The following is a 26028-nucleotide window of genomic DNA, read 5'->3' as shown; positions in this document are numbered from 1 at the left end:
CATACCAAATTACAAATTTGTGATTTTCTTTCAGATTTTTTGGTTAGATAAGTTTTGAGACTCAGTACCCTATGTTTCACCCAGTATCAGAAATAATATGAGTTCCTTACTAAGAACTAATCAAGTCCTTTCATTTAATAACCTAGATGATCATTTTCTGTGAAAAGGAAATTTTACACCTTTTTTCGCATTTATGGTTATCCCCCCCCCCCCTCCCCCCCCCTCAAACTCCACACCAACTGACGGCACTTGTGATATGTAAAGGCATTCACAGACCACACTTTCTCACCAATTTTCGGCGGAATCACCGTTTCCGAGTAAATTAGGTGTGGCAAACAGACAGGCAGTAAATCGATTTTAATAAGTTTTTCTTGTAGACAAAATTAAAAAGGGCTGAGAATAAGTAGAGTCTTCATGAATGGAATTTTAATATTTCAGTCGAATGTCAATTAATGTCAATAATCATTGGCACAACAATCCATATTGGATCAGGGCCTTGAAGTGTATTAGAGCACTTCATTCAAGACTGTAATGGTACACTACAGGATTACAGTATCCTATAGGAGGCAATGTGGTTAGCATTGCGCTGGCGCGAGATTATTACCCTAATTTGACTCAGCTACTCATTCGCAGCTGAGTCAACTGGTATCCAATTTAAAACCGTGAAACAAATCCCATTGCTTCCAGTGAGATTTGAACCGCGACTGTCCGTACACCAGCCTTGTGCTCTAACCACTCAGCTATCCGGACACCGAATGTCAATTATTCGCGTTAATTATGACGTCAGCATCTTATTTGCAGGGCTTAAGATGCAGTAAATTCATGCGAAATTAATAAGTTTGAACTGCACTTTACCACTAATGGCCGGATTTCCATGAAACTTGGCATGCGTATTCGCGATAGTGCCCTCTATGCTGGTGTTTTGTACTCCTAAGATGAACGTAAGGGTTGTTTTGCAGTTGTATATTATCAACTGTTTCTAGTAAATTTATTTGAGCAGTTATCGGATAGATAAGATATAGATAGATAAGCGCATGACCTTGATTTTCAGATTTTTATGTTGGGTAGTTTCCAAAAGTGTCCTTTACAATTCACGCTAAAGCTAATATCAGTTTCATAAAGTACTAATCTTCCACTTGATACTTTACACGGCTAGAACAAGTGAAAAAACATCTTTGCATGAATGGTGAACCCCTTTGAACACCCCTAAATTTTCGTCACTCACTATATGTTCCCATATGTCCACCAAATTTCGTTCGGATCGGTTTAGTTTTGACAGTGAATCGATTTTAATAAGGTTTTGTTTCACACACAATCTTAAAACTGTTTTACTCAAAACCTTGAAAACGAATATTTTTGAAAGTAGTAATTTTTTGAACATCGATCGGATGGGTAGCAGAGTTTTAGGCCTGTATGATACAACCTGCATTTGATCCTCCCCATATCTAGGAATCATTTTAATTTTAGAAAACTTCTAAGCCTTGGGGAAGTAGACGAGATATAAAATTGCGTTGAATATGTAACTCATGTAAATGATTGCGAAATTTAGAAGTACCTTCAACATTTTTCCCGTAATTAGGTCATATCTTGGAGCTTCTTTTGGGTTCGGTGGTTCTCTAAGGACTTGAGCGAGTTGTTTGGCTCTAAATGAGAAGCTTCCTTTGGGTATAGACATGGATATTTTTAGAAGCTTTGACTCCATGCAGGTGTTTTGCAAATGGCACCCTTTTTTCGGCATTACTTTTTCCCCAGCTGCCGTCTGCTGGTCTCAGTGGCGATTCGCGTTGAACAAATCTCTTCAACTATTTTGTAGCTTTTGACAGGGAAAAATCATTTGATGCAGTAGGCGATAAACCACGTAAGTAAGTTTGTAGGTCCTGCTCCCGTTTATCCTTGAGGGCTTTGAAGCCTTCGACTTGCTCTGGCTAATTGTTTTTTTAGGTCTAGGAGATCTGTGATCCTCCCACTGTCTTTTTAACTTCCGCTGTGAAAATTTGCATCCCTTGTTATAGGAGGAACCCTCGTAAGTGTTTTAATGAAGGCGAGCGGTCTGAAAACTGCTCATAGTGCAGTTTGCTCGTTATCAACTTTCGTCTCACATTCCACAGTCAAGCAGATCTCCTCCCCTTTTAGATCATGCTAGATTCATGAAATCTTGTAATAATTTGGGCTATAATATAAAACATAACCCTAGCAAGCTTAGCAGAAATGGCGTTATTATAATACTAACGAGAAATAGATGAAATTTGCGGTCTCAGTGCAAATTCTTATTCTGCCTGTGTCTATTTCTAAAAGACTGCGGATTTCCTTCGGGAACAGGAGCATCTGAACCAATCTGATGATCTACTTGTCTTTTCACTTTGGTGCTCAGAGGTTGAAACTAATGTCCATGTTTTTTTTTACAATTGGTATATAAGTTGAAAACAGAACTAGGTTTTTTTCCTTATCCTGTAAATATTTTTATTTTTTCCCCCATACGATCGTTTCGGGGACCACGTGCCTTCTCCTCCTTCTCCTGCTCAGAGGTGATGAGAAGGCAGACGGGGCAGCAACCGTATCAGCAGAGTCAATACCAAGTGACCAAGGAGAACCTCGAAGTAGTGTCACCGGGAAATTTTGAATGTTGGTGTGAAATTGCTATATTTTACATTATTCGCGCTTCAAACGATGTTATTCGAAAGCGTGCATTATGTTTCCAAATTTTCCAAAGTGATTGGATTCTTGAGTAACTTTAACAATATGAGGCAAAAGAGCCACTCAGGCCAGGCGGCTCAGTCAGTGGTGTCAAGTTGACCTTCCCAACGAAACCAAGCATATCTTAGTGAAACTCCAAAGTGCGACAATGGCTACTGGATCAATGAGGACATTTCGATACATTTTATAATCGTAGCCTTCACTGTACTCGAATGCTGTTTTATAGGGATCTATTTCCAATTTGGATCCAGTCTGTCCTTAGCGTTCAGTTTTACGCCGTGTATCTTAATAATAAGGGGAAATGCAGCAGCTTTGAAAGTAGACGCTCTTGTGCAGCCTTGTGATTTGTACACCTTGTTGCCGAGCTGTTTTGGCAACGCTTAAAGTTGATGCTCTACTTCCAGTCTTTAGTCTCGTTCTTACCGTGCTAATCTGGTGAGTCTTCCTATGATCGATTTTTTGAGTAGAATTTTCAAGAATTTGCAGATTTTAATGTGTTGCCAATCATAAACATCCTTTATCATAACGATCGGTTGAAAGGTGTATAAGTTGATCCATTGCAGCGTTATTTACGGGCAACTTATAATACATGCAAATCAGGGTTAAAATCTCGGGCGAGCGCAAGGCTGACCACATTGCCTCCAACAATGTGCTACGGCCTTGAATGAAGTGTTTTAACACACTTCAAGGCCCTGATCTAATATAGATTGTTGCGCCAATGATTATTATTATTAAGAAGTTCATATAAGTGTATGTATATACCTTCTTCTTTCTCTTCAGCCTTTGTCCCGTTCACAAGCGGGGTCGGCTCGTCGTGATCGGCTTCGCCATTTGGATCTATCAAATGCATGATCTGGGTGCAATCTCGAGGCTTTCAAATCCCCATCCAGCGTATCAAGCCACCGTTGTTTAGGTCTGCCCTTTCATCGTTTACCATCGATTTCGATGTTCAGTCCAATCGTGGCAAGTGAATTCTCGTTTGTACGAATTGCGTGACCATACCATCGAAGACGCCTCTCTCGCAACTTTTCCACGATCGGTGCAACCCCATAATGATCGCGGATATCCTCATTTCGGATGTGATCTAAACGTGTGACGCCACTAGTTCAACGTAGCATCTTCGTCTCCATTACCGCAAGACGCCGTTCATTCTCTTTTATGGTCGGCCAACACTCAGAACCATAGAGGGCGACAGGACGGACGACATTGCGGTAAATTTTAGATTTAAGACGTTCGTTTATACGTCGATCACAAAGAACTTCAGTTGTGGAACGCCACTTCATCCAGGTTGCGTTTATGTGTGAAGCAATTTCATAACGCAGTTCTCCATTGGCTGATAACGTTGACTTGAGGTATTTAAATCGCTCAGTTCTGGGCAGATCACTGCCACTGACAGTGATTGTGCCTGTTTCATGAGGATCGGTAGTCAAAAATTCAGTTTTGTTTAAATTCAATCTGAGACCGTGTTGCATGAAGCGATCATTCCATTTTTGAACAAGTTGCTCGAGATCATTTTTGCTATCAGATGCTAGGAAAACATGATCTGCATAAAGCAGTGTGTAGGGCACTGGACGTTGAATATTCCGTGTGACGGTGTCCATAAAAAGAACAAAGAGGAGTGGTGAGAGGGCGCTTCCTTGATGAACACCAACAGAGATTTGAAGCGGTTTTGATACACCCGCCATACTTCGAACTTTACTTTTCGGATCGTGGTAGAGCAATTGAACCCAGCGCACGAGTTCTTCTGGCACGAAGTGTTGTCGTAAAGCATACCAGATGAGTTCGTGTGGTACACGGTCAAACGCTTTCTCTAGATCCAGAAAGGCAATGTAAAGAGGGCGATGCTTCCCACGGTGTATGTATATACCAATAACAAAATAACAATTTTCATGGCGACCGGTTGAACGGCTTCGTAGTCTATCAATCACAAATGGGTGTATATACCAACAAATTCCATTTTTAAAGTTTTATGTAAAACAAAACCGTCTGTCTGTCGATCTATCTGTCACACGCATTTTCTCAGAAACGATTATAGCGATTGACAGCAAATTTTGTGTAAAGGTGGAAACTGTGAACGCTCACGCATAGAGTGAGTTGCATCATTCTATGTCGAATTTAAGCGGGGGGTTCCCACATGCAAAAGGGGGGTATAATTGTTTTTTTATCAAATATAGTCATGTGAGAAGCCGTTCCCAGTTTTGAGATTTGTTGAGAAGGTGGGTAGTGTGGGAGGTCGAAAATGATTACTTCAGAAACTACCAAACCGAAAATGGGAAAAAAATCAAGAAACTGCCATTATATGGTGCCAAGGCTCCAAAATATTCTCCATACCGATATATGTTCAAATAAAGTTAATAATAGTATATTACTAATAATTTGAATAATTGACCGAAAAGTTAAGTTTATCTTAGAATTACGAAAATTGGCAGCAGGCTATAACATAGACCATGATCTTACCAAATTTGGTGGAAATCGCAGTATTACTAACAAATTTATAATAGGTTAAAGTTGCCGCTACTATGCAAATTCAAAACTTTGAATGCCAGTATATGCGAAAGCGGATATTCTCACATAATATGGTATACGCATATACTATGTGCTAGGTACTAAGGGTGCAAACGTCATACTTGAAGCGTCCAGCTTCCGGTTTCCCGGCTTGTTATATAATATTATAAATAGTTAACCAGTAAGAATCTTAGTAAATCAGTAATAATTTTTGTCTCAAACTCTAAAGAATCAAGTTCTTCTATTTGAGCTGTTAGGGAAAATTTTCAGTAGTACGTAGTTTTCAGTAGCACTAGCGGCGGTGCTGGTTGCAGTACTCTCCGGGGTCACCACTTTAGGTTCTTAAAGTTGTACAAACTCATCTTGGCTGGTTTTGTTTGTTATTTCCACACGAAAACCCGGAAAATAACAATCAAGTCTAAACACCACGCGGCGATGTGTGATATTGGAAGAACCCAAGACTCCCAAGGGATCCGGTCTTCGACAAGAGATCGGGTCTCACAGAGTCGGGGTTGGTGCGGGACGCGTCAAAACCACACCATCCACCCAGCACTCGTCCGCACCTGCCAATGCGCCCAAGGAGCTGGACACGTGCACGCACTTCCTGGTTAGGACGGATGCCGTCCGGAAGCGGCTGCAGTCTCCATGTAAAGGCCCGTACCGCGTTCTCGAGCGGGGAGAACATTTCTTCCGAGATCGGGGGCGCAAAAGGGCGGTCTCTCTGTCCAGACTGAAACCCGTGTGCACCCCGAAGCAACGTCGCGTTCGCTTCGCGGACTGATGGAGAACGCAGGTCCGGGTTCAGTCGCTGAAACCCCCTAGGTTTCATCTGGGGGCGGAGTGATGTGGCGCAGCAGGATTCGCGGCATTCGAAATTTATTTTGAATGTTGCGAATACGACGGATAGATGGCGCACGGAACTCTCCACGCCTTTAGAACTCGCCACGGGAGTGGAGAGCTAGCGGTGAGAATGTGCCGTTGGTTGGGGGCAGAAAGAACTACATGGAGAGGAATCGGTCTCTTCTGCCTCCAGCCTTGACTGCGGACAGGCGCGTGTTTAGTTAGTGATAACAGTGAAGCTAATTGCAAGTCATTTCATACAACCTAAGAATTTAGAAAACAAGAGAAAATTATGTTCATATAAATACTGAAATCAAACAGTGCGATACATTTAATCCGCTACAAAAGTTCACGAATAGAAATCGAGAAGTTAAAAGCCCACCAGCAGTAGTGTTTCTTCTTATCACCACGAAGTTATCTTGACCGGAGGACGTTGAAAAGTTTAATCGATCATAACATCTTTCCTCAAACGCCTCGACTACGTTCATGGCATCTGCTTACACTCTCGCAGAATTATGGTCCTTGTTCGAAAATAGATAGATAGATTTGGAGAAAAAGGCAGGTTTTGAACTAGAAACAAATTCCAATAACACCAAGATAGCCAGCTTTTTTTTTTTTTTTGGGAGTACCAACTAAACACCTCTCTGTCATCAGAGAACTAGCCTGGAACCGTTTGACACATTACTTCGGGCTAGCCCTCCCGCTCTCCCGGCTTTGGGAGCCTTCAAGTCAGGGAATTCCTTTCACCAACGGGAGGGGAGGGGAGGAAGGGGGTTATTGTTAGTTCAGGGAACCCCTTACCGTCCGATCCCTCCGCCGGTCGAGTTCAATCTTCTTCGTAGTAAGAAGAGCACGAACATAATGCGCAATACGATTCCAGCTGCCACGGCTCCTCAGCATCTCTCGCACAATGTTGTCTGGAGAGAGCTCCCCTGTGTCTGCATAAAGCTGCTGGCGGAGGCCGGCCCACCTCTCGCAAGAGAAAAAGGTGTGTTCAGCGTCATCCGCCACTCTATTGCAGAACACATAATCAGGAGATCGCGCCTTCCCAATCCTGTGCAGGTAAGACTGAAAACCTCCATGCCCACTTAGAAGTTGGGTAAGGAAGTAATCAATTTCACCGTGCTTTCTGTTCAACCATGGGTCTAATTTGTCGATGAGCCGCGCAGTCCACTTGCCCCTTGGTAGCCAGCTTGACAAATAGGAAGAGTGTAATGCTTCCTGTTCACAACATGATGCTCTTGAAGTATTAAGAGCGTTATATCCGCATTCGGTGATATATCCACAATCTACGAACGCAGCTATCCTAAAGTGAATTTGAGATTGTTCCATCGAAGCTGCTATATGAGGATTTACGTTGTGTAGAACAGTAGAGAAGTAGTGCACTCTTCTTGTTAAGCCCTGAGAGGAGCTGAAGCATATTTCAACGAGTTGAAAACGATGTCGCTCAGGTCTGTCTGAACCACTATACCTCACGTAGGGATCAATGGCAACGATGATGTTTGGAACATTCATGCATTTCAAGTTTATGTAAGGAAATTACTATAAATTTCCCTGAATAGAAGCCAGACAAAGATAGAAACTTTGTCATTCTGCTTTAAAATGAACCATTGCCATTGGATAAACATATTTCCAAAATTCTCCCTCTCTCACTTTACTATAATTCTGATTCCCAAAATAAATGTCGTTCTCAGCAGGTTGCTGCTCCTGCTTCGCTCACTGTCAACATTATATTGTTATTGCTCAGAAAACTTCTAAACCAAATTTGCTCTACATAGTTCAATGAAGTAGAAATGAGAACGTATTTTCGAAAATCTGTTTGAATATGAATGGCTTGAATATACAATTAAAGCAAAATATTTCGGTTCACTACTCAAAGCAAATCAACTACCATATGCTCTTTGTATACATAGTACAAGAAAACTAAATGGGAATCACTTTATCATCAACATAAATTCAGGAAAATATGTGTTTTCTCTGTGCGAAAATAAACGTTTTCTATTTTTATATGCATCTTTGAAACTCAGGAACATAGGGTTGCGTCTCTGGAACTAGAACAAATGGGCCACCATTTAACACCTTGCCTAAGCAAACACTTGGTTCCTTCATTGACTAATTTCCACTTTTCTGCTACAATGGCCGGAAAATTCCTCCAGTTCTTTGTTTGGAGTTTAGAGCCCAGTGCAGAGCTCATTTTACCCAAAACATTAACAAATCGTTTATTTGCACTAGCAGATTTCCCCCAGGTTAAATTTAAATTAATGGATCTAATTTCTCTACGAGTGGCGAAGACGTGCGTTTCGTGTTGTAAGATAGTGAGGCGATGACAGAAATATTATGCAGGTTTGCACCAGTATTTCGGAGAACCACGTAGTCATGGGGTGGAAACTTTTTGGCAAAATGGCTGGACATGACTACATTGATTAAATTTCGGAAGATTTATGACAATAGTGGGTCTCTGCACATTATTTTTTCTTTATAACATCAAGTTGACATTTTAAAGCCGAAGAGTTTTATTTGAATGAGAGATACAAGGCTAGTGCTAACGAGCAGAAGTCTGATAGTATTCTGAGAAAATTGGACAGTAATAAGAAAGTCGGAAACCGGAAGCTCGGGTAAGAAAAGTTGTGCCGTTTCCCCATGTAAGAATAAGTTACATGTATGTCGCAGGTTAAAATGTACATACAATCAACCTCGGTTATGATGAAACTCGAGTGACCTGACGAATTGATTCGTTATAGCCGACGTTCACTATATCCAAATATGTATTCCGAATAGAGCCAACAAAAAACCGAGGTACTTTCTACACATTTATTTTAAAACAAATACATTCGTTAAAATACTCCATTATTTTTGTTTGAAAATGTCGAATAGTTAGGAAGTCATTAGAAAGTTCTAACTCAGACAAATTGTCTAACATATTTTGAGGTGCGGCATATAACTGGATACTAATAAAGTTGTTATAGGCAGACTTCCAGGTAGATGGTCTTCAGCTTCGCTATCGCTCATTAGCTTCATTAGCAGCTCAACTGGAGCAACAAGGTTATCATCCGACAAAAAGGCCGTCATCTACAGTGATATAATCTCTTGGAATATTGGGGCCATGAACATATGTTGTCAATAATTTCCAGTAAACCTGCGTGTTTGTAAGAGTTTCTAATTGATTCAGTTGAAACCCTTGGATTAAGTAATATAACATTAAGGCACATACTGATGTCCATGTTTTATACAATGTTCAACAGAAAGGCGCCTCGATAGTAGCTTTTCAATGAACGGATAACCCCTTGATCGATGGGTTGCAGTTTTGAGTTTTTATTGGGTGGCATATTCACTAGCTTTATAGTGGTAAGCTGCCCAGTTTTTGGGATGCGTTGGGCAATTAAAAAGCAATAACGCTATTTTCCTCTTTTTCTTCGATAATTCTTAATCCCTTTGGCGTACCATAATTGGTGAATATTTCAGATGTCATCCACGACCGTCTGTTAGAACAATAATCAACAGGCAATCTTTAAATGTTTTTAAAGTAACGGGGCTTTTGTGACTTTCCTGTTACTACCAGTTTTATTTTTTCAGTGCCAAACATATTAGTAGACATCAATACCGTAATTCTATCTTTCGCTAGATCTCCACTTCTGCACAGTTATTCTTTAAACCCTAGAATTTTATCGGAAGTCAACTAATGGAAAATGCCAATTTGGTCCGCGTTGCATATGTTCTCATCGGCGAATTCATGCTTAATTGTTGGCCAAATAGTGGTCAATCCGTGTCAATGGATCCTGATTCACCAATTATTTTTCCACTACAAACATGATGGCGTACCTTCCATCTGTCAATCCACCTTCAGCTTTTACCCTTAGAACTGCTACACGTGTCATATTAAAGTGACTCTATTGTGTAAACCACTTCAGTAACACTTTGTCCACATCATCATGCAATGATTTACGCAACTTATTGTTTCAACATTGGTACTGTAGTGACCGCGGCTTCGCGACAGCAGCGGAATCTCATTCGCCTCTTTCTGAATTATAATAATTTGCATTCAAGCGAATTGATCTTGACAGAGAGGAATGATTTGCCGCATCCGTAGGCGCTCGCACATGTTGCTGCAACATGAACTCCCAGAAGTCAATCGAGTTCAAGGCGAGCGAAGCGGCATGGGGACCGGTTCGTGGGTGGACAGCAGATCAACGACCGTGGGATTTAAAAATTTCATTGTTTGCGCCGGAGCCGTGTAAAGTGGAGTTGGAAATGATTTAGTGGTTGCCCGAATTTCAGTTTTGGGCACTAAGCACGGTAAGTTTCCTTTTCAAAATTAAGAAATAATTTATTGGATGAGGAATGCATTCCATCCTCTTAATAGGATCCCAGTGGATTTTCTATATAAGCGGAGAATTGAACAACGCTGGGATTTGGAAAGGAAGTTAGCGGAAAAAGGAATGGATGTCGTGGAGGCGTAGTCGAAAGGTCAGGGAATTGGTTTGATGAGACAGCGGTGCATAGTTTTGATGTTGTAACGACGCTAAGTTTTGGAAAATTTGTGCATGGGCATGAGACGGCAGGATAAAAAGCCACAGAAAACATAGTTTGCCAAGAGGACGTAATTAACGAACGCAAAACATTTGTCAAAGAGGAGGTTGCTCTGCTGCCGCTAATGTGAATTTTCTCAGTTTCTCGCGGGAGCTAGTGATTTTGTACTGAAGTTTCAGTTTCGAGCTGCGTGAGCTGAGTGTGCGGCATCCATAGAAGATCGCATTTGTGGCCTCTAAGAATTTCTGGTTTTGAATGTGCGAATGCGAGACATTTTCCTCTTCGGATGTGCATCGCGGGTAGGATCCCTGGAAAGAAAATTAGGAAAAGAAAAACAAAATTCAGTAGTATTTCCGTATACATATTTTTTCTTTCTTCTTTTTGGATCAAGCTATTTCGTGTTAAACAGAAAAAAACCAAACAACAACAGATACGCGCCACGCCGAGTTCAGAGTGTAAACAACGTGCAAATTTTTTTGTTTTGATTTCATTTTTCTTTTGTATTTTTGCTTTGATTTCATTTTTCTTTTATATATATATATTTTATTCCTTTGGTTTCATTTCGCATCAATATACCATGAATTTGAGCTAATGATTTGAGGATTTCCTCCCTTTTTCGTCCTCCTTAACCCTGCAAAACCTTAGTAGGGACATCCTCTAAACAATAGGCTGAGAATGTCAAGGATGGGAGGGAAACTCATGGGCCGCGCCTCAATAACTATCTGAGGCAGAAGAAGCAATAATCGAGATTGTGATCCGTCGTGGATTTTCCCTCTCAATCGCGATATTCGGATCCAGAGACTTACGGCTCCACGCGCTCGCTCGAGCCGTTTCTTTTTTTTATTTTCCAGGTTTAGCTCACGTTTTGGTTTCTTTCTTTAGGCCGTCGCAAATTCCTTGCTTTTTGTCTACTTTTAGATCCGGTGCGGACCCACGCATCGGTGTAGAGACGTTAATTTTGCACTAATGACACGTGAGGGATCAAAGCGCTCAAACGCTCTAACACACTACGATTACTATTATAAAATTGGAAAATTGAAAACGCAATGACCCGCCGTCGTGAAAAAAGATTGTCGACCATTATCAATGCCGAAGGATCGTGGAACCAACCTAAAACTAAAATCCATGAAGCACCTTATGTTACCCTCGGCGTCACCAAGCCTGGTAAGCGGTTCATCAACTAAGATAATTGGCTTTGGAATGATGATGACTAACTGAAAGTTAATGGAAAGAAGCATTGACTAAAGATCTCTATAATAGACTAAGCACTCGACACGGCAAGAAAAATCTGTATATCAAAAGCCGATACCACTGCATACAAGATATCGAAAGTAACGGAAGTGACGTTAATGACAAACGCGGTACTTTGCTCAGCAGTCGACGAACCACGACGAATGGAGGGAATATTTTGAATAGATTTCAATGGAAAAATTTTCTCATTCTCCGAGATTTGAACCAATTCCATCTGTTAGCGACAACGAGGACGCAACCAAACGAATGAAATCGGGGAAAGAACGAAAGAAAGACGACATCTCAACTGAATTCTGGAAAACGAAGAGCTGGGATCATTATGGCTTAATGAGTTCTTCCATTGGGTTGATGAGGAAGGTATCATCTGCCTGGCAAGAAAGCGCGACCGTTCCAATATGGGAAAGGCAAGGCAACACTGAGGTATGTTTAAATTACGTACATGAAGATTTTACAACCGTATTCCCGAGGTCTTTCAAATAACGGCGAGCCAAGCCGGGTCTGCCAAAAACTGTGAAACTGCCGACTCGATATATGCTGGATCCAGAAAAGGAGTTTGATCCTGTGCCACACAACCCCATCTAGTATACTCTGCGGTAAAACCTAGAAATTGGATTGACTTCAACTGCGTTACTGTTACTGCGATCTAAAGAGTTAAGCTGGAGGGATGGCGAGTATGTCAAAACCGCTTTGACTTTCTGCCGGTTTTCCTCAAGGAACCGCTTTCTCACGTCTCCTCTTTGATATAGATGTAGGCCCTATCACATAGGATACAAAAGCCCAACGCCCTACACACTTCTCAATGCGAATGATGTTGTCCCAGCCTCTCATAACAAAGTTAACCCCGAGCAACTTCTCCAAAAGTGAAATTTTTACATCATGCAAAACAGAATTTTTGACGACAGACCTCAGTGAAACCGGCACAATCATTGTCAGTGGCAGCGATCTGCCGATAACTGAGCACTTAACGCATTTCCTAATTGTATACTGCACACGAAAGAACTTCAATCTTATCGCAAAACTTTCCCTGCACCTGTACGGGTGATTAACCTTCGATTACTTCTCCACGATGGGGAGCGGCTGAAGAAGCGGAAGGAGCACTTCGCCATGGTTCTTCACCGAATGTCATCTGGTCAAGTTCACCGCTTGTGAATGAAGTAGCTAGTCTCCATAAAATGCAGATATAGATTGTTCATCCACAGAAGAGAAATCATCTCGGCCATGAATGAACTCAAATGGAGTAAATCCACGGAACTTTACGATCCTCCCACCGAGTTATTTATTGTTGCTTTTACCGGTTCTCAGATCTGCTACTTTCGCTTATATGGAAATCCCTGCAATCTGAAATCTTTCCAGAAGGGATGATCTTTAAGATTCCAAACAAGGGCAACTGTCTTGAGTGCAAGGATTGGAGAGCAATTCGCTTGCTCCCCTGCTGTCGTAAAGATAATAGCTAAAATAATCCTGGAATTTATCTAACATGTAACATCTGGAAAGCTTGAATGACAGGCAGCAGGCTGATTTCTGCTCTGAATTCCCCTGCATCAACACCCTGCGGATCATTTTGGAACTGTGCGCAGATTTTATCTGGCGTGTTCTATCTTGTTACCGATATTATTGCTGCTTCTTATCAATGACGTTCGTTTTACTTTCTTGTCTAGAAGTCCTCCACTGACTCCATCGCGTTAAGGACCTTAGCCAAATAGCTCTGAATTTATTAAAGAGAGGCAAATAGAATAGGACTGAACATAAACACCGACGAAACCAAAAGTGAACATCGAAACCATTAATCAATTTGTATATATAGTGAGCATTGTTTCTGCCGAAGTGCAATGGGTAGAATGACTAATTTAGGTTGAAACAAGTCAGGAAACCGGAAGCTTTGCGCTTCAGGTATGAAAGGTTTTATTTGCTTCTTCTGTGAGTATATTTGAGTGTAAAATGATCCCATTTGTACGCAGCCCGTTATATATACACATTTAGCATGTCTGACTACCCACTGGGATCCATATAGAGGCAGCTTCATGGATTTTTTCAAATTTTTCGGTTAGGTAGTTTCTGAGAACTCCCCACCTTTTTAAAAAACCTTAAAACTAAGACGGACTTCGAAAAGTACTAATCAAGACCGTTCATTTGATATCCCACATGACTATATTCGGTGAAAAAAATGTTAAATCTGATCTTAGAAGGATATCACTCACTGTGTAGGCGTTCACAGTTCGCACCTTCTCACCAAATTTCGTGTCAATCAGTATAGCCGTTTCTGAGAAAAGTGCGTGTGACTGACAGACAGGCAGATAGACAAACAGGCGGACAAACACAAAGACAAACAGACATTGAACTTATTTTAATAGGGTTTTGTTTTTAATAAGATTTTGTTTTGCAAACAAAACCTTAAAAAATCAAGTCAGAGAACCTGAAGATAATTACGGATTCAGGAGAAAAAATTTCCGATTTTGAATTCAAAATCTAGCCGAATTCCGTTTCAAGAGGTTCGTTAACTTTTCGTTCTAGTGTAAATTACAATTACCAAAAACTGCAGCTGATTATGGTGGTAATTCTAATATTAAATTAAACTGAAAAGAAATATTAAAAAGAGAATCTCTAATAATTATTAACACGGATGTGTGGTTCATTTCAGCAGTGACATCTGCATATCCCTTCTTGAAAACAGACGCACAAAGGAGTTGGTATTTGCAGCTGAAGTTATCAAAAAAAGTTAGAAATTCTGCTATGGAGGCCTAGGCTTTATGTAAGTGCATCATTTTAATTTTTTGCAAATATTATTCTGATACCGAGATCTGCTAGGTTAGGTTCGTCCGTTTTGGGTCCTAACACCCTCATACTCCGTCTGATATCAAAGTAGTGCCAGTTCTTTTATTTGAATTCAACACAAAATCATAAAATTTATTGCATGTAAAGCCACTCACAGACCACATATTCTTACCAAACTTCGTTACAATAGGGGTTTCTGATCAAATTTGATATGACCGAGAGGCAGACAGGCATACTTGAATGAATTGTCAAGAGGTTTCGTTTTAAAGATGTATACTGCAAAAATCTTCAATCAAAATTCAAAAAGTAACTCGGATAGTGGATATGCTACAACCGTGGTCTGCTTTCCCCAGTAACCATAATACTGGAAGATGTTTTTTTTTTCGAAAGCCATACGGCTCGGTAATCAATAATTTGGAATAGACACTGACTTATTGAACCGTTTTAATATTTTTTGAGTACAAGTTCATCTAGGTATGATATATTCGTATGGATAATCATCAACGGCGCAACAACTGGTATCCAATCTAGGCCTGCCTTAATGAGGAATTCCAAACATGTTGGTTTTGTGCCAAAGTCCACCAATTCGATATCCCTAAAAGCTGTCTGGGGTGCTGACCCACGCTTTCGCTGCATCTAATGCAGTGTCTGCAACGTGTCCCTTTTCAATATTTAGACATTGTCCGTACAGACTTCCCGGATTGGATCATCATATGGATTTAATGACCCGCCCACCGCAACCTCTATAGCCGAATTTTGTCCAGAACCAGACAGACATTGTATCACTCATAGATTTTGTTGTTATATAAGAAGCGGAATCGTTCATCCTCTTGTAGGGGGCTAAAAATTCTTTGGAGGATTTTTCTCTTGATCTCGGCTAAAAAGTCATACGTGCAAAAAAGGGCTGACGCATTGGCCACCAATATTCTCTCTGCTAAGTTGCCACCACTGTTACCCAATAGCTCCAAAGTTCGTCAACATTTGCCTCCGGTATGTCATCGTGGTACGCTAGCTAGATACTATTTCGAACAAACAACAAACAAACAATTACTCGAAACAGACATATGTATGTATATGTATATGCTAATGAAGCTTTGGGTTAGTGCCTAATTCACTATCTAATATTTGTACATTAAACCAGTGGTATTCACGTACGTGCTGTATAGGTACATTTGTATGGGTTTGTGCACGAAGTAAATCGGAAATATATGTCTGATCAATTAATATACGTCCATGTATAAATATAGTAAATAAATAAAATATAGTAATGGGCAATGTTTGTTTATTTAATATTAATCGTTGGGGCAACAATGCATATTGGATCAACGCCTTAAAGTGTGTTAGAGCACTTCATTCAAGACCGAAACGGTACACTACAGTATACTGTAGGAGGCAATGTGGTCAACATTGCGCTCGACCGAGACTTTTACGCTGATTTGACTCAGGTACTCATTCACAGCTGAGTCGACTGGTATTCGATGTCAAATCACGATACAAATCCCACTGCCACCAGTGAGATTTGAACCGCGACCTTCCGTACGATAGCCTTGTGCTCTAACCACTCAGCTATCCGGACACTGTTCATTTAAAGTGAGCATAATATCTACGTCTGTAATATGTACGTATATCTTGTAGTTTGAAAAGACTTCAAGGAATATTTTCGGTGTTTAGCCATATACGAGTGGAAAAATATGCGTAGAAAATTTCTCACATAAGATGAACATATACGTTGTACCTGAAGCACCAGCTTTCGGTATTCCGATTTTTTTTCTTCAATTCAAATTATGTTAAATAGCAAATTTTTAGGGAGTGGTGATCAATAGTAATCCTTTTTATGTAAAAAACAGCAAAATTTTTATACTGATGCAATTGCACTTTTCCGAGATCCAACAGGTCAATTCTTCAGCCTCTGCAATTTCCGATGAGACAAATTCCATTAGCCATTACGTTGGAGTGACTCTTCAGTCTGGTTAAGTGTTTATTAAAGGAGAACTCAATGGTCATGTGGGTGAAAAGCAGACGGTAAGAGGTTCCATGGGGGAAAGGGGTTCGGAACGCGCAATGAGGGTGGCGAGCGTATAAGCGATTTTGCGGACACCCATGACATTATATTTATAAATTCATGGTTCATCAAACGACTGTCTCATCTTCCCACATTTTATAGTGGGAACAGTAAAACGCAAATCGATTATATTCTCATAAGACGCCAACATTTTACCACTGTCCCTGATTACAAAGTCGTTCCCTATGAGACCATAGCACCTCAAAATTGGCCATTGATTGCCGTCCTGCGAATTAAGCCACCGATGAAACAGCGTGATGAACGCACAGGCCGCCGCGCATCAAATGGTGGCGATTTGGTGAGAAGAAAGAAGAAATGATCTCACTCACACGATTACCGACCATTACGAATGTGGAAGAACCAAATGAAAGACACGATCCACAAAGTTGCCTCAGCAACCCACGGGGTCACCAAGCCGTGATGATGTTGAAATGAAAATCCGTGAAAAGAAACGTCTCTACCACCAATTTCTCCACGATAATACACCGGCCAATTGGCAAATTTATAAGAATGCCAACCGGAAAGTAAAGGAAGCAGTCGCTGCCACCCGAGCGATCCATTACAAAAGTCTACGATAAACTGGACACTCGGGATGGCGAGAGAGATCTGTGTCGCTAAAAGCCGTAACGAACGTACACAGGATATCGAACACTTCTGCTGCGTTAATGACAAGAACGGTACTTTGCTTACCAACCGTCGAGCCGCAGTAGATAGATGGCGAAAATACTTCGAGCAGATTTCAACTGAACAATTTGCTCATCCTACACTTCTACAATCATTGCCGACATTTGGACCAGTTCCACCTGTCAGCCCAACTGAAGTCGAGGCGGAAATAGTACGAATGAAATCGGGGAAAGCCACAGAGCCTGATGGCATCGTATCTGAGCTCTGGGAAGCGAAGAGCTGGGACCCAACTCTGTCGCTCAGTGAATTCTTTAATCGGGTTATTTAGAAAGGAAAGGTGGTCAAAGGGTAGTATAGGTCCCGGGGCGAAACGTGGATTGGTACCCACGATGGAGCATAAAACCTGGGAAATGCCTGCTGAACCAACACCAACAGCTCTACTACCAAACCCTATCTCCACCTCCACGTGGTGACCGCTGGGAGCTCTTTCTTGACGAAAAGCTGCAGACGGAGAAGGATGAAGGCGAGTCTCCCGCGCCCAAAAACGGGACAAATTGTACCAACTGGTCCTCCAGGTTGGGGGTTGGGTAGGGCTGACAACCCTACACGGAAAACAACCTGTTACGAAGCCACAACAGGAGCCTCGGATAGGACGGATTTTAAAACGACGGACCCGGCAACGACAAAGGAACAACGATTTGCGCATTTTCTCATGGAACGTGCGCTCCCTGTACAGAGATGAAGCTGATAAGCAGCTAGCCGATACCCTGTCCCAATATAGGCCTGATGTAACATCGTTGCAAGAGATGCGATGGACAGGGACCGGTTTCCTGGAGAAGAGCCGCTACACCATATATTATAGCGGTCATCCAGTAAACCATGTGCTCGGAGTAGGTTTCTTAGTCAGCCAAAAAATGAAACCTGCTGTTATCGGCTTTGAAAGCATAAGCGAACGGCTATGCACTCTGCGCTTGCGAGGCAAGTTTAGAAATATAAGCCTCATAAACGTTCACGCCCCTACAGAGGAGACTGCAGAGTCGGAAAAGGATACCTTCTACGAGGCAGTAGAACGAACCCTCGAAGCCTGTCCCAGATATGATATCATACTTGGGGATTTTAACAGCCAACTAGGGAAGGAGTCCGTATTCAGGCGATACGTTGGCTCCCATAGCTTACACGAAAAAACAAATGATAACGGACTGCGGACTATTCAATTAGCAGGGTCACACGAGATGATTGTTGGAAGTACCTGATTTGCGCGGAAAGCGGTCCACAAACATACGTGGGCCTCTCCAGACGGGACCACTTTCAACCAAATTGACCACGTGTTGATCGAACGCCGCCACCTCTCAGCCTTGATGAATGTCAGAACATATAGGGGGGCCAATATAGACTCGGATCACTATCTCGTTGGCATGGTGCTCCGAGCTCGAATAACAATACCATCTAGAATCCCCTCTGACAATCAGGTGAGAGTGAACACTGAAGGCATCCACAACACAACCCACCTATAAGAGGGAAATGGATGCCGCAATAACCGCAGTCAACAGAGGACCTGGAGATGAAGCATCAACTAATGATCTTCACAACCACCTGAAGAACGTTATCATGGATACGGCCACAAACATACTTGGCCCCAAGCGCAAAAGGAGTCGGAACGGCTGGTTTGACGATGAATGTAAGCTAGCAACGGAACAGAAAAATGCCGCATACCGAGTAATGTTTCATTCTCAAAGAACGCGGGCACGCGCAGAGACTTATCACGAACTCCGTCGAGCGGAGAAGCGACTTCACAGACGGAAAAAGGAAGCCTGGGAGAACCAACAAGTCTGTGAACTACAGAAGTAGTACAGGGAGCAACCGCACCAGGCGCGCAAGTTTTACCAACAAGTCAGCAGGATGAAGCCTTATACACCTCGATGCTCATCCTGCCGAGAAAAAGAGGGAAATCTGATTTCCGACAGAATGGGCATATTAGAGCGATGGGTTGAGTACTTTGATGAGCTACTGAACAACCAGAACATCGGCGAGTTGGAGGTCCCGCCAACTGAAGACGACGGACAAATACTGCCACCACCAAGTTTAGGAGAAACAGTCCGTGCAATTCATCGGCTAAAAAATCATAAGTCGCCAGGAGCCGATGGAATTACAGTCGAATTGGTTAAATATGGAGGCGACCAGTTACACCAAGTGGTTCATCAACTTGTGCTCAAGGTATGGGACAGCGAATCAATGCCTGACGATTGGCAACGAGGCATAATCTGTCTCATACATAAAAAGGGAGATATCACACAGTGCAGCAATTATAGAGGTATCACGTTGCTGAGTACCATCTATAAGATATTCTCCACTATCTTGCTAGGCCGGATAGCCCCATACGCCCAGAACATCGTTGGCCCATACCAAAGAGGCTTCACTCCAGGCAAATCAGCAACAGATCAGATATTCTCTGTGCGGCAGGCGATGGAAAAACTGTTGGAATATGGACAACAGTTGCACCATCTGTTCATCGACTTTAAAGCCGCCTATGATAGCATAGGCAGGGTAAAACTGTACACGGCCATGAGAGAATTCGGTATCCCGACGAAATTAATAAGACTGACTAGGCTGACCCTGACCAATATGCGAGGCCAGATAAAAGCAGCAGGATCACTCTCAAGACCATTCGACATCAACAACGGTCTACGACAAGGGGATGCGCTATCATGCGTCCTCTTTAACCTGGCCCTCGAGAAAGTGATCCGTGATGCTGAGGTGAATGCAAGAGGTTCAATCCTCTTCAAGTCCACCCAACTACTGGCCTATGCTGACGATATCGACATCATGGGAAGAACCACCCGAGACGTTCAAACTGCCTTCATCCAGATCGAGCAGGCGGCGCGAGATCTTGGGCTGCACATCAATGAAGGCAAGACAAAATATATGGTGGCAACGTCAGCACCGAAGACGAACCAACCAACAACATCAAACCGCACTGGTCAAACACAAACACGAACAAGAATAAGGATAGGAGAATACAACTTTGAGACCGTTGACAATTTCTCCTATCTAGGGTCGAAAGTCACAACCGATAACAACTACGATGATGAAATCCGCGCACGGTTGTTGTCAGCCAACAAAGCCTATTTCAGCTTACAAAGACTGTTCCGCTCGAAACGTCTCACCATAGGGTCAAAGCTCTTACTGTACAAGACTATGATCTTGCCAGTCCTCATGTATTCCCCGGAAACTTGGGTTCTTTGCAAGAAAAATTGCGAACTCTTGGCCGCGTTCGAGAGAAGAATCCTCCGAAGAATTTTTGGCCCCCTACATGAGGATGAACGATTCCGTAGCCTACACAATGACGAAATCTATGAGCGATACCATGACCGTCCGGTTGTGGATAAAATCCGGCTCAATAGGTTACGGTGGGCGGGTCACTTAATCCGTATGGATGAAGATGATCCCACCCGGAAAGTCTATAAGGGCAATATCTATGGTAGGAAAAGAAGACGAGGCAGACCCTGCCTAAGATGGAGCGATGGCGTAGGCCAAGACGCCAGACAGTTTTTAGGGATATCGAATTGGTGGACCTCGGCGCAAAACCGGGATGTCTGGAGTTCCTTATTAAGGCAGGCCTAGACCGGATACCGGTTGTTGCGCCGTTGATGATGATGATGATGATTTAGAAAAGAAGGACACCATCTGACTGGTAAGAAAGTGCTACTGTTCCAATATGGAAAAAGAAAGGTAGTCCAGCAGAATGTTCAAATTACCGTCCGATCCGGTTACTTTCCCATACCATGAAGATTTTTGAATGCATTCTTCACAACGGTATTTGCGAAATCGCTGAAATAACCATGAATCAAGCCGGATTTGTCAAGAACTTCGGAACTACTGACGCAATACACGCTACGCGGTTACTCATGGAGAAACACCGTGAGAAGCTTCGCCCTCTTTACATTGCATTTCTGGATCTAGAGGAAGCGTTCGACGGTGGTGGTATGCTTTAGGACAACATTAAGTACCAGAAGAACTCGTGCGCTGGGTTCAATTGCTCTACCACGATCCGGAAAGTAAAGTTCGAAGTGTGGCGGGTGTATTGAAGCCGCTCCCTGTCTCTGTTGGTGTTCATCAAGGAAGCGCCCTCTCACCACTCCTCTTTGTTCTTGTTATGGACACCGTCACTCGGGATATCCACCGTCCAGTACCCTACACACTGCTTTATGCAGATAATGTTTTCCTAGCATCTGATAGTAAAAATGATCTTGAGCAACTTGTCCAAAAAGGAAATGATCGCCTCGTGCAACACGGATTGAATCTAAACAAAACTGAATTTTTGACGACCGATCCCCATGAAACAGGCACAATCACTGTCAGCGGAAGTGATCTGCCCAGAACTCAGCGATTTAAATACCTGGGGTCAACGCAATCAGCCAATAGAGAACTGCGTTATGAAATTGCTTCACGCATTAACGCAACCTGGATGAAGTGGCGTTTCACAACTGGTGTTCTTTTTGATCGACGTATCAACGATCGTTTCAAATCTAAAATTGACCGCAATGTTGCCCGTCCTGTCGCTCTCTATGGTTCTAAGTGTTGGCCGACTATAAAAGACAATGAACGGCGTCTTGCGGTAATGGAGACGAAGATGTTACGTTGAACTAGTAGCGTAACACGTTTTGATCACATCCGAAATGAGGATATCCGCGATCGTTATGGGGTTGCACCGATCGTGGAAAAATTGTGTGAGAGGCGTCTTCGATGGTATGGTCATGCAATTCATGCTAATGAGAATTCACTTGCCAGGGTTGGCCTGAACATCGAAGTCGATGGTAAACGACCAAAACGCAGGCCGAAACAACGGAGCTTGATACGCTGGATGGGGGACTTGAAAGCCTCGAGGCTACACTCAGATCAGGCATTCGATAGAGCTAAATGGCGAAACCAATCACGACGAGCCGACCCCGCTTGTGAATGGGACAAAGGCTGAAGAAAAAGAAGTGGAGAACTCAAATGCTTTCACTATTGTTCTGGTCTTTATTGAGATCCGCGTTGCGGAAATACAAGGGAACACCGCATATATATCTCAAATCTCCAAATCCGGATTGGTGATCAGATATAATGTTGCTATCTGCTTCCGATATTGTCGAAAGAAGGCTCATCGATCTGTACGATTTGATTTGCGTGGCATTCTTTCCAGGTTTTGGAATCATTGTTATGATTACATTCTTTCAACAACTTAGGAAATATGCAATTCTTAAGATTGCATTGAAGATATAGAACAGTAATTTAAGGAATTTTATTGGCAGCTGTTTCAACATGAAGGAAGTAACTAAATTATAGCCTGGAGCCTTCTTCAAAATCTTTCAGGGAAGTTCGCAGGTGGTTTACCTTGGTGCTAATTGAACATATCGGTAGTTGAAATAGCGTTTGAAGATAGATTGAAGATAGATAGATAGACTCTCCAAGTGGACTCCAAATGCTTTGACTTACTTTAACCAAATTTCCTGCCGTAGTTCTTAGCGGGAACTCTCTGAACGTCGGCCTATTAATCTTTTTAACTGGTTTCCACACTTTCCAGTAGGTGATGACGGAAAAGCTCCATATCAACTTGCCAAAAGCTGACAGCAAACTTACAAAGGAGAAAAACTGTACTTTGCTTACTGACTGGTAAGCCCCCATGGATAGATGGCGAGAATATTTCGAACAGGTTTCAACACAAGAAATTATTCATCCTGCATTTTCACACACATTGCCGTCATTTGGAGCAATTCCACCAGTCAGCCCCACTGAAGTCGAGGAAGCAAACGAAACAGAAAGCTGTAACCCAACACTGTGGCTCAGTGAATTCTTCAATCGGGTTATTCAGGAAGGTAGAGTACCATCTGATGAACAAGAAAGTACCACAGTCCTAATATGGAAAAAGAAAGGTAGCACAGCAGGATGCTTTCCCTTACAATAAAGATATTTGAACGCATTTTTGACAACTTTATTTGCGAAATCATTCAAATAATCATGAATCACGCAAGTTTCGTCAAGAATTGCGGAGCTATGATACTAAGGCAATACATACTGCATGATTACTTATGGAGAAGCATCGTGAGAAGTATCGCCCTCTTTACATTGCTTTTCTGGATCTGGAGAAAACGTCTGACCGTGTTCTATATGTACCCATCTAGTATGCCCAACCAAAATACCAAAATGCCAGAAGAACTTTTGTGTGGATTAAATTCCTCTACCACCGAAAAGTAAGTTCCTCTTGGTTCTGGTTATAGATCCTGATCCTGATCCGGGACTCCGAGGTTCTGCGCCATTTGTTCAATTCTATCAGCCAATGAATAACTGCGTCACTCATTGACGCAACGTGGCTTGTGTAACATACCTTCATAAGATCGGAAATGTGGATATCCGCGATCGATACAGGGTAGCACCGATCACGGAAAAACTCCGAGAGATGCGTCTTCAGTGATATGGTCACGTAGTTTGCACTAACGGCATCCGCCAAGGTTGTGGCAACTCAAAAATAAAATAATGAAATAAGTAAATGAAAAATAACTAGATTAATTATTATTAATAAATAGAATAATTAAATTAAAAAAAAATTCAATTCTTTTTATGAACTTTTACCAACCATACATAAAATATCGAGTCAACCGGTAATAAGGATTGAAGAATTTGTCAGCCTGAAACCTTTCCATAGAGTTCTAAAAGAAGGATATGGTAATTTTATGAATTCCGATTGGTATACGAAAGATCTTTTCATAGATAACCCATTAATTATCTACTATTAAACAATTGAATAGCAGGAGGCTCTGCAGCGATATTCATTCATATATAACAAGAAGGAGGAAGCATTTCATTGCTTCAACAAGGCTTCCTGGCCGACCATGATGTCAAATTGTTAAAGTAATATGTGTAAATGGTAATTCAGAAGTGGATGTACAGAGAAAAATAATTGGACAAAATAGTTCAAACGTCATAGGTTTGGAACAGAACTTTTAGTCTAGATAATTTTTAATTGCTTAATTGCGACACATTTGGCATACGGAACCTTGCTATTATGCATTCTTCTGATAACTGCCTTAGGTTTCTAGTACTTACAGTCATAATAGTCGTATTTCCGAGCTTCCTCATCGCTGATGTCGCTTCCCCGCATCTTGTTCCAAACTGCCGAAATTAGGAACATCCTTTGGTTTATTCAAATACGGTATTATTACCCAAGAAGATACGCACCTTTGCGCAAACAAGCAGCAAGAGCGTTCCTTGTGTACCAATGTGCGCGACTTAACTGATGGCTTAGTTGACGGTGATAGCTAGGTCGAATATTACGACGATACCGACGGCGATACGCGTATCCTTCCGAAGGATAATTTTCTTCACTTGACTCGATTTCAAAAACTTCAAACTGAGACGAGGTGGTAGGGTTATCTGGAAATGATTAGAAAAAAAATTGAGGTTAAAACATCTTTTCACTAAAGTGGTAATACACAATATGATAGGAGTGAATTCACTGATCTTTTAGGTTTGATAACATCTCCAAATAAAATTGCAAAATATTGAAAATGCTTAGTTGATCTAGCGAATGAAAATATGTAAAGTCGCAAACTATAAATTGAATTGTCCCTCCTCCATTGGAAGTACCATACAGGTTCCGACAAAGACCTTAAAGTCGATAACATTACTCTGGAGCTGGAGGAAATGGTACTAGGTCAAAGGAAGTAATGTGTCCCAAAAATAAATTATGTTTGGTTAATTCCAGGTTGTCAAGCGATGACTGCTAGCTAGCACGAAGTAGCAAAAACTCAAGAAGTTCCAGCTTAGCATGTACAGTGGCAGCAAAAAGGACAACATTTGAGGTTGCAACAAACAGAAACGATTTCTGCTGGGCATGCTTATTGTTCACTTCCCACAATAACTGCTTCCGAGGATTCGATCAAGGTAGTCATGTCTTGTGGCAAAATCCTACTAACAAAAGGTAATGTAACGTCGACCATCATTTGACGATCATGATTATGTTCACTGTCATTGTGTCACTAAAAAAATTGCTCTTATTAATCGGAACTCTTTTTCTTCAGCAGATGAAGAGTCGGAAGATCTGCGTACATATTGGGAATAACAAAACTCCGGATTGGATAGGCTTCCAAATCAAGCTCTCAAATTGGCTGCTAAACAAAGCATGGAATATAGTACAATGAGTGTTCCCCATCCCACGGAAGACGTGGAAGTTGGTTTTGCTCCCGGAGTCCCAAAAACCATCCCGCGTTCCTTTTCAATTCACCCTATCTATCTTTTGATATAATGTGGATATAATGTTGGAGAAAATGAATTCGATAGGCTTCTTTAATTGTGCAAACTAGTAGACGGTCTATCGGAGCACCATACGCAATTCGCGCCAAGGGTACCAAATCTGAGTTTCTAGTCTGGACGCTGACGCCGCGTCCGATGTAATCAAAATCATATCAAATAAATATATGTGCACATAAAAAGGCTCGCTAGAGGGAAGTTTAGGTAAAACTACAACAAAAAGTAAAATTGTATCGCTTCATCGACACTAATCCGACTGCCAGCCGCCCATGTAAGCACACGTATTTCTGTCGATTTCCTACGGAATATAACGTCAACGTTTGGCATTGTAAATTTCTATACACAATTGCTACGTATGAATTTGTTTATTCTCCTTCAAAGTTTTTCACTTTATCGATCAAGGTTATAAGTAAATTCCTGAATTGTTTGTGAATTGCTAAAATGTTTGATTTTTAAATTTACATGAC

The 26028-nt window shown here is 41.8% G+C and overlaps 1 protein-coding gene across 1 annotated transcript in view; it reads right to left on the bottom strand.

Annotated features, from left to right (window-relative positions):
- LOC119657659 (Kv channel-interacting protein 4) overlaps positions 1-26028 on the bottom strand; it is a 443826-nt gene that overhangs the window by 401526 nt on the left and 16272 nt on the right. Inside the window, exons 2-3 of the mRNA XM_038064686.1 lie at positions 24491-24685; positions 24359-24424 (exon numbers count right to left, since the gene is read on the bottom strand). Of these exons, the coding sequence (XP_037920614.1) occupies positions 24359-24424; positions 24491-24685 (261 nt within the window). The remainder of the gene's footprint in view (positions 1-24358; positions 24425-24490; positions 24686-26028) is intronic.

The sequence above is a fragment of the Hermetia illucens genome, chromosome 5, assembly GCF_905115235.1.
Source record: "Hermetia illucens chromosome 5, iHerIll2.2.curated.20191125, whole genome shotgun sequence".
Taxonomy (NCBI): domain Eukaryota; kingdom Metazoa; phylum Arthropoda; class Insecta; order Diptera; family Stratiomyidae; genus Hermetia; species Hermetia illucens.
The sequence above is the reverse complement of the archived record's forward strand: the minus strand, read 5'-3'. Positions and strand labels throughout refer to the sequence as shown.